General features: G+C 45.1%; 1 protein-coding gene across 1 annotated transcript; it reads right to left on the bottom strand.

Annotated features, from left to right (window-relative positions):
- Positions 1–775: 775 nt before the first annotated feature.
- Positions 776–3,532, bottom strand: LOC103370811 (transcriptional repressor scratch 1-like). Its single transcript, XM_008299973.1, has 2 exons — positions 3,361–3,532; positions 776–1,640 (listed from the first exon to the last, which is right to left on the bottom strand). Exons 1-2 carry the CDS (start codon positions 3,530–3,532, stop codon positions 829–831), a joined length of 984 nt encoding a protein of 327 aa, XP_008298195.1. The 3' UTR covers positions 776–828.
- Between the last annotated feature and the right edge of the window lie 6,584 nt (positions 3,533–10,116).

A 10,116-nucleotide genomic window follows, 5' to 3' on the forward strand; every position in this document is an offset into this window, starting at 1 on the left:
AGACTAACTACAGAGTCACCAACCAGCATAAAGCAGCGCTCGCTGTTGGAAATCCAAGAGAAGCAGCACTGTAGCAATGGACAGATGAACCAGGAGCAACAGACCATCAGTCACTTTCCCATCTCCCCATAACTCTATTTTGAAGATAGAAAAACCTACTGACAGAAATAAGACTGTTTGCTGGAATGTTGTTTGTTTTTTCTTTAAATTGTGTACAATGATGAACGGAACAACATCAGTTCTGCAAAGACGTCTGGGGGAACGAGTAAAGGGGAGTTTCAGTAATTATTCAAATCAGCTGTTTTATTGTCATCACCAAATTGATCAGACAGAGAAATATAACGTGTCAGAATACATTTTGGCTTTTGTTCTCAACAAATCCAATCCATGGCTTGTAATAAATTCATGTCAATTTCACAAATACATCAACCAATAATAAATAAATAATCTTCAAATTGGCAAATAAATAGTTAAATAAATTAATAAATACGCAAGTACTTTATGTGACTAACATAACAGTTTGAGGTAAATTAAGAGCTAGATGGCATTTAAAATAATACTGACATGTAAATTATTGCAATTTGATTTTTTTTTTAAAAAGAATATAAAATATTTTACATTTGTGATCAACACAGACATTTCGATGAATTTATCTACATACATGATTCCTGAAGAATTTAAAGTGAGGTTATTGCTTATATCAAAAGGCAGGATTATGATGCATGCATGTGACGAGCCTGAGAAGAGACGAGCTTCTCTCTGACTTCATGAACTCTTAAAAAGTGTTTAATTTAAAAAAGAAAGAAAAAATAAATGAGTATTTCCCTTTTAGTCCTCAGAGCTGCAGTCATCCTCTGCGTGCTGCCCTTTGAAGCAGGCCGACTCGTAGTGCTTGTTCAGGTAGGACTTGAGTGCAAAGCTTTTGTGGCAGCGTTTGCAGGAGTAGTGCTTGAAGGCCGAGTGCGTCTGCATGTGGGCGCGCAGGTTGGAGCGGTCGGCGAAGGCTTTGCCACAGTGGGCGCAGGCGAACGGCTTCTCCCCGGTGTGAGACCTCATGTGGCCCTGCAGGAGCCACGGCCGGCTGAAGGCTTTGCCGCACACCGTGCACTCGTGCTTCAGGTCGTGGGTCAGCATGTGCATGGCCAGCGCCGGCATGGACACGTACACCTTGTGGCAGGTGGGACACTTCCTGGCCTGCTGGCTGTCCAGGCTGCGGTGAGTCTGCTTGTGCCTGCTCAGATTGGAGGATGTGGCGTAAGACTTGCCACACTCGCTGCACATGTGGCGCCCTTTGGATTTCCCTTTGATGGGGCTGCAGTCCGCCGAGTCGATGCCCTCGCTGCCGTCCGAGTCGCTGCCTCCCTTGCGAGGACACCTCTGGTTGGGCCTCCGGCGGGAGCGACCGTCGGAAATGAGGAAGGCGCCGATGGTGCAGGCCTCCAACTCAGGGCCGCTGCTGTCCGACTCGACTGTGGCGCTGGAGACGGGGCTGTCTGGATGCTCCATGTCGTGGTCGGAAAACTCCTCCCCACTGCTGCCCCCCGAGGAGTACAGGGGCCCTGAGGAGAGCCCGGTCTGCTCATGACCCGACTCCTTTGTGCTCTGCAACACTGAGGGGATGACGTAATCATGGATGTAGCCTGGAAAAGAAGAAGAAGAAAAAAAACACATTTAGTATACAAACGAAAAAGATTTTTGAAATGAATGGAACATCTTCAGGATCTGAATAACCTCTGATGAAAAGTGCCTTCTCACCAATCAAACATGAACCTCCACAGGAAGCTATTTGTAAGTGGCAGGTTCAGCAAGCTTTAGAATTGAAATATTAATGAGTCTTCGGTGCCCAAATCAATACCCCGACTAGCTCCAACAAGTGCTATCATTTAAAAAAATAAATAAAATGAAAGGCTCAATATAAGTCTAACACAATGTGCTGACACCGACAAAAAGGGTCACGGAGCAATAGTGCCACCCGGCACTGATCGATCCACCTGTCGGCACCTCGCAGCAGCAGCAGCAGCAGTCTGAATCTGTGAGGGAGGCTGGGCGGGTGGGGTGGGGGTGGTGTTCAAAACAGAGTGTCTCAGCAGTGAAATCCCCTCAATCACTAAATCATTTTAATCAGATCATTCCCCATCTGTGGTGTTTTTGAGAGTGTTCATGAGTATGGTAATGGGGAGATTGAGTGACAGGTGGGGGCTGCGATTTGGCAAAGACGGGAAGGGAGGGCTTTGGAGGGAGTGTGTGTGTGTGTGTGTGTGTGTGTGTGTGTGTGCAGCAGAAGGTGTGTGTGTGAGGGAGGGAGGGGAGGGGGGGCTGGTTGTCTGATCTTGACAGCAGTCAATGGTATATTGTAGCCCCCCCCTCCCACACACACACACACACACACACACACACACAAAGGGAAGCAGACAGCTGGCATCCTAAATCTGGGGGACAAATGATTCAACTCGAACACAAGATCTGTGATGCTGGTTGTTGGGGGGGGATCAGGATCAGGGTTCGTGGTGGTGGTGGTGGTGGTGGTGGGTTTCTCAGGGCCAAACACACACACACACGTATACACTCAAACACACCACATATTGTTTGTGCTGGAGTGCAGTTCTCACACCCAGTCTCAGTAGAAATCCCACAGATGAGAATCTACTGTCTGCCAGCATACTGCTCATGTTGCACTTTATTGAATTACCTGCAGCACTCTCTATTTTCCAGTCAATACCCATCCCTCTAAAAACCCCGTTCCGTAACCTCTCACTGCTCCACATATGGATTGTGTTGCTGCAATCTTACTCCCTGTGGCTATCTAACATCCTGCAGGATCAGATGGAGAAAGATGGAGAGATGAATGGGGTGGGTGGGGGGAGTACAGAGGAGGGGGAGGTTGGATGATAAGAGGAGAGACTCAAGGGCAACGGCACCATCTAAGGACAACACTGTCCCATGTGGATATCTGCTTTCTCCTGACTTTTTTCCTTTTTTGTCCTCCTCTGGTTGGCCCTAACAAATGCTTGCATCACATTTTGTGCCTAATTCCATGTATATCTCATCACTCGTGTACACAATAGTATTAAAGCCAAAGGCTGCCGTGCGATCTGGTTTGAGTATTAAGCTGACTGAGCCGTGACCTGAATACTATTTAGCATCCACCGAGTTAGAAAACAAAAGTCCTGAGGCATACGGAAGGAGGGTTAGCGCTGCCAGTGGGGGGTTTGGGGGTTTCCAAGAGCAGATTAAAACATCAACATAACGTGTCTGTTGTTGTAGGATATCCAAAGACCATGTGGAGCGTCTCCACGCAGAGAAACCCGTCTACGCTGTAGCAGCAGAAACACACAAAGCAAAGTAGGAAACACAACTCACCGTTTTCACTCAGACGCACCGCCAAGTTGGTGGCCGACTCAGTGATGGCATGTGTCACAGTGTAAGAATCGTCCCAGTGCTGCTGCTGCTGCTGCTGCTGGTCCTCATGGTAGTAGTTGGAAGACGAGAAATCATGAACCTTCGGCTGCTTCACCAAAAAGGAGCGTGGCATCTTTTTTTTCTTTTCTTTTTTTCCCCTCTGATGAAACACTGATGCTAAACCCTCATAGAAAAATGATGATTGGAAGAAAAGAAAAAAGACAGACACTGAGCTTCCAGGCGGCCTTCTTCAACAGGCCAAAGGAAAAAGAAAAAACAGCTGAGGATTGGAAAAACAAAACAACAAAAAAAAACCTGCAGTCAAATCTATCCTGGAAATAAAGCCAGAGGGAGAAAGAGAAAGAGAGGAGGGGAGAAAAGCAGCAAAGAGAAAGAGAAAGGAGGACAGAGAGGATGGAAGGGAAGACAGAAAGTGGCGAGAGGGAGAGACAGAGGCAGAGAGAGAAGAGAGAGAGAGAGAGAGAGAGAGAGATGCTGGACTAGCTGAGCTCAGCACTACTGCAGCCTTTTATATGTGGGGCACGAGCCCCAAAGATCAGGTGGTGCTTTGGAAGAGGGAGCTGCTTAGCATTAATCCATCAAACATCCCCGGGGACACACATCAAATTACCACGAGCCGTCTGTGCTTCTGCCTGCATGCACACACACACACACACACTTACACATGTATGCACACACACACACACACACACACACACACACACACACACACAGAGCAGCCAACCTCCTCCTCCTCCTCCTCCTCCTCTTCCCACATCCTCCTCCTCCTTTCACCCCTTTCGTCTCCCCTCTACCAGGGAAGGAGAGCAGACAATAGTGGTGCAGAAGCACGTGGGTGACACTACACACAACATCTTGTCCTCCATTGTCTTTCAATGAAGTAGCTAACACAATTTATGCTGCCCCACACACCCACCCATCCTGCCACCACCACCACCACCTCTATAATATCTCCTCATCACCGTCCAGCTCATCATTAAAACGTTAAAGCAGCGAAAACGTGGCCTCAGCTTGGAAATGAGAACACAGTTTGGTTTGTGTGTGTTTTCTTGCAGCGTCGCCGTTAGCTTACGTCTGAGGTGTTCAGACTAGATTAGAGCCTCGTTATGTTCTGCAGTCACTGCGTCTGTGGCAGCAAGTCACACAAACTGTGAGCTGGGACCAAACGAATGCAACTTTAGCTTCAAATTCTTAATCGTTCTCATTCTTTAGTGGTCTGAAGTGAATATTTTTGTTAATTTTGTCCATTCTGCTCTGTTTATTCTTCTAATGTTCCTCTTTCCAAATGCATGCACACTAGTACATATTTATTTTTTTATTCATAAAATTGAAACGAAGCTTTAAATGTTCATTTTGACCATATGTTTAGTGATATGTATGTGCTTATTAGTAGTTCTATTTTTACGCTGTACTTTTCTTTTGTGCTTTTCTAGTCCTCTGATTGTAAATAGCAACTATTTTGTACCTTTTTTTGTAAATACACACCTTAATAAAATGTAAAAACACCTTAATTCTTTGACCAGTAACATTTGTGAGCTACTGGGTACCTTGAATTTCTACAAAGGGATGAATAAAGTATCTATCTATCTATCTATCTATCTATCTATCTATCTATCTATCTATCTATCTATCTATCTATCTATCTATCTATAATTGGAAATTCAACTGCTTTCTACTCGAAACTTTAAGAAAAATGTACATTTACTGTCATTTACTGGTGGTCTTGTATCACAGTGATACCAATTTTTAAATAAAGTTATTGCATCTACTGATGCACAGGAAGTCAGATTGTGTAAGTTGTATTCATATTATTTAAATATGCTCTGTTGTGTAAGTGCAAAAAGTAAAGCACACACTCCCTAAAACTTCCTCAACGACATCCTGAACATTTTCTATTTTCCACCTCTGTGTGCTTTCTGACAGTTTTATGCCTCTCTGAAGGCCCCCCCAGGCCTCCATAGACCCGCGTAACCCTCATCAGGATAAAAAGGCCCCCACGGTGACTTCCGGCCCGTTGGCTGTGGCAGGTTGACCTCCGGGTGCCTGCCATGTCACGGGGTCACATTCTGGTTGGGCGGAGGGACGGCAGCAGCTTAAAGGCAGCCTGGACGACTCGCTCGCAGATGGCTGCGCAGGTTCGGTATGACGGGATGATAAAAGTATATAATCTCACAGACAGATGTTGACGGGGGGGATTTTTGATTCAGCAACCCCATACTGTGACATGTTTACAGAAGAGAAATCCTCTCTGGTCTGGACTGAACCTAAATGGTAAAGACAAAGAGCACCTTGTTGTTGGTGAATCCTATAAAAAGTCCAACATGAAAAATGGATATATCTGTAAGTAGGTGTATCAAAAACTATCTCATATTTCTCTGTGCTGCAGAAAATTGTGCAGAAATGACTAAAAACACGCCATAACTGACACACTCTGTAGTTTATACTGCCTCCATCCAGTGTACACCGACGCTACATATTCTCATGTTTTATTAAAACCTGCAGCTGTCTCATGACGACACTGTGTTTTTTAACATCAAAACTCTGCTTTACTTCGACCTTTCTGTCATATTTGAGAACACAGCAAATAAATTGCTGGAATGAAGCAAAGAACACGAGCAGTCAGATGTTCTGATGGTTTTAAAGAAGCACATTTTCCACATTATTGCATTTATTTTCATTTGGAGGTCCAGTATGGCACACTCAAAGCAAAAATCTGTAGACCATGACGGCTAGTTTGGGTAATAATTGTACTGTTTTCATTGTCTTTCAGCTAAACTAACTCGGTAATGTGTCCGTATCTGTGTGATTGTCTGACTGCTCGTAGTTGTTGAACCTACTTTTTGCTCTACGGATGAATTCTAAACTGACTTTGTGTCAAAAAGCTAATGGTTTATTAGCTTAGCGTTCTGGTTTTATGACTCCATAAATCTGTAATTTTTTTGTCACCAAAAGAAACGACACAGAAACGGAGCGTTGTGCGACAGAGATCTGGTCATTGCGGTCCTTGTGTGTGCGATGCTGACTGCTGCCTGATTAAATGCATGTTAAGTAGCGCTGCAGAGAGACTGTCTGTGTGAGCCTGTAGAGCCGCGATAAGTGAGATAATTTGTGTTAATCACATCCAGTCATTAGAGAGCCATCTGAAAAACAAACGCAGGTCCTTTTTACTGAGACGTCTTTTCAGCACCTCCACAAAAAAAAAGAATCTCCCACTTCTGCGATGTGACAATGAGTCAGCTGCACTCCCATGAATGAGAGTGATTGTCTCTTTTCTTTTAATCAGCACTTAGTGAGCGATGAAAAGGAGAATTTCCCCTCTTCACTCTGTGTGTTTTTTCAGGGGTTGATTGTGGTTAGCTGCTTGTGATTAATGTTCCAACACATTTCATACTTTCCTCCCCCTTTCCTCCTCCTTTAACCAAGCAGTTTTGTGCAAATGGTGTGAGGAACGCTCCGCAGAGATTTGTCTCGCACACTTTTCCTGCAGAGGCAAAATGAAAAGAAAAAAAAAAAGGCCTCAAGTCAATTTGAAAGTGACTGGTTAAAGTCTCGCACAATCAGCCACGTCCACACCACTTCCCCTGGAGTCGGGGAGGTCAGCGGAGGAGATGGAGAGAAAATTCCCGTCCATCCGGCGGCCTGACTGACAGCGGATGGAGAAGGGATGCTAAGAAGGGCAACGGGGAAACCACGAACAGGGGGAGGAGGCGTTGTACAACTGCATTTTAATCTAGTCGGACCTCAATCCTGATAAAAGGAATCTGTCCATCTCTCTCTTTTCCATTTTGGGGGTCATCAATCACATGTGTCACTGGCCTCTGCTCTGGTTGATGTCGGAGTCTCGGGGGAGACGCAGGCACAAGCTACAGATGCTGTCTGAAATGAGGAAAAGCCGGAGCTGATGAAGAGGAAACGTGGAAACGCAGAGGATGATGGCAGCTGAAGCTTTGGCTCAGACTGAGAAACAACAGGTACATTTGTGTTTAGTGCAAATGTGAATTAAAACACATCAAAAAAAAATGTTATCTTTAAAGTAATGATTGAACATTTTGTGAGATGGTGACATTAAAGACCGACGCTGCTCTCATGTGAGTACAGATGGAGGAGGATTTACTTTGCTTTGAGGCTTCAGGCAGGTGAAACTATTCAACCTGGTTCTGTTCTGAGAAAACAAATGTTCAAAATCTCTTTAAAAATGTGATTTTGGATAAACGGAAACAATTAGTTATTTTAAGGTGGAGTTGAAACTGTCCTCACACAAAGAACAGCTCCACACGTTGATAGTGAAAGCACCTCCAATGACCTTCTATAGGCTGATATATGATTATTTTATATTCATTTATTTATTTCTTTTTACATTTTTGTACAGTAAATGCAAGAAATCAATTTATTTAAAACATTTTCTTTCAAAAGCACGAATAAATAACAAAAAAATTGGCACATCAAAGCCCCAAAAAGGTCTGTAGAAGCCAATAATGTAATAACAACCGATAACGGAATAAATTTGCACTTTTTAAAATGCAATAGGCCGATAATGTAATAACTGGCCAACAACGTAATACAGTCCTGAACCGATAGCGTAGCAACTTTTGGCCAATACCATAATAACTTATTAAAGATAACATGTTATCAGTTCAGGACTTTTCCATCTTAAAAATGGCGCATTTATTACGTTATCGACTTCTACCAGGTCCATTCCCATTGCTGCGCTGTGGTGCTCCTCGGGTAATTAGAGGCACAAATGTAAAAATATATGAAAATAAGTTTAAGAGGGCTGCGCAGTGACGTCTGATCGAGAAGCAAAAACCTCAACGACAGCAAAAAAAACACCAACTCTATCTGTTTTGTTTTGTTTTTCTGTGTAGTTTGACAGAAACCACCTCTTCTGCTCGTTATCCGGCGGCCGTCTACAGGAGGTCGATCCGTACAAGGACACCGTCCTGGAGAACACTTGGGCACAAAGTGTCTTCACTCTTCTGCGGCCTGTAAAAAATGATCATGCAGCACACATTAGTGAAATAAGCCAGTTTATCGCCTCGCGCTCCCTGTCCTGCTGTCCTTGGCACCTGGTATTGACGGAGACCTCCTGGATTCATTTTTTCCTCGGACACTCGACTCAGATCTCACCCTGCCGGTAATGCTGCATATTTCTGGCCTGGGGGGTGGGGGGGGGGACCCACACGGCTCTGCCATTTCTGTTCAATACACAATCAACTGATGGTGTCACTGGGGGTGACATTGTCTCTACAAGTGTCATTGGTGGCCTTGAGAGCACTTACACTAAATGGCTCTTCACCAAATAGCCCTTCAGCGCCGGCCAGTTCAATTGCACTGTCAAATAGAGAATTACCTGCCGTGGGGTCCCAAATGGGAGCTCTGGCTTGATAAAGGACGCCAGGAATCGTCGAGGCTAATGTCTCCGCATTAACGGAGCTCATTTGGCCACGAGTGAGAGATGGAGGTTAAATTGCCACATCTGCATGAACTGGGGGAGGCGGGGGAGGTGGGGGGCTCTGCAGGTTGGTCTTAATTGAGAGGCACGTGTCTGTTTTTAAGGTTGGTGACGATCACATTTCAGAGAGCTCCAGCTGTAACGCTGCAGAAACAGACTGCCGGCTCATTGTTTGGGGGCTCACCAGGAACAGTGAGGTGGGGATGGGGGGCGTTGGAGTAGGCTGGGGGGGGAGAGGCCTCTCACCCTCACACACCCTTTGTCTAGCGGCCATCTGCTGGGGCTTCATAATGACTCCGAGGGTGAGTGCACGCAGGAGGGAGGGTGGTGGTGGTGGTGGAGGGGGCTGCATTCCGTCACCTCACAATCATCCACACTGCAGAGCCACAATGGGCCGGGCCAAGCCGGGCCAAGCCGGGCCAGGCCACAGGAGGCTGCAGACGCTCTGTCACACGGGGGAGAGAAATTTACAGCCCCAGTGACCCCACTCAGATGACTCTCCATTTCCCAAACACTCACTCTGCTTTATTGCTCATTTTGTTAAGGAGCGGGAGGCTTTGGACGGCGGAGCACGTCTAAAATCAACCTGTCAACGTTTAGAAAACTGATTTTCCTTTTCAACGAGATTTGTTTTCACAGGAGGTACATTACCATTCACTTGTGCTGCGTGATTTTTAATTTGCACATCAGAAAGAAGCCTGAGTGGAAACACAATACGATACGATACGATGCGCCTTTATTAACCCAACGGTGGAGAATTTGCCTCGTCACGGCAGCAAGAGGGAACAGTGCAAACATCTAGGAAAGATCAGTAGATAAAAAAAATAAAATATAGATAAATACTAGTTCAGGTCGTCCAAATTCCTCTGGATGTGGAAAAAACAATATTACAAATCCTGACAGAGAAGCAGTCATATTGTCCTGATTTGTCCCTTTAGCTGTTGGAGGTTTGGAGCTGCTTCAGTTACATCATCTGACTGCACGCTGTTCTTCTGCAATGCTTTAATGGCACCTGACAGGAGAATTAGTGCCACCAGCTGTTTTCCCCAAACAAACAAATTGCTAATATTTGCATAGCTGAATGGAAAGTCACTTAAAATTATAACTACACTGGGACGGAGTCGTGCAGGGAGGACTGACAGATTTTTCTCCTGAGAGACATGTTAGTATTTAGTTCAAATAAGAATTCTTGTTTTGACAGAATTAGGCTGTTAAAGCACTGCTGCTTTTTCATTACAGTTCAG

This window comes from Stegastes partitus, unplaced genomic scaffold (assembly GCF_000690725.1).
Source record: "Stegastes partitus isolate 25-593 unplaced genomic scaffold, Stegastes_partitus-1.0.2 Scaffold1484, whole genome shotgun sequence".
In the NCBI taxonomy this organism is placed as follows: domain Eukaryota; kingdom Metazoa; phylum Chordata; class Actinopteri; family Pomacentridae; genus Stegastes; species Stegastes partitus.

Bases quoted from the DNA above. Each gene is read 5' to 3' on its own strand.
- LOC103370811 (XM_008299973.1), bottom strand. From the start codon at position 3,532: ATGCCACGCTCCTTTTTGGTGAAGCAGCCGAAGGTTCATGATTTCTCG. The intron at 1,641-3,360 runs GTGAGTTGTGTT...CTTCTTTTCCAG, and splicing joins GGTGCGTCTGAGTGAAAACG to GCTACATCCATGATTACGTC.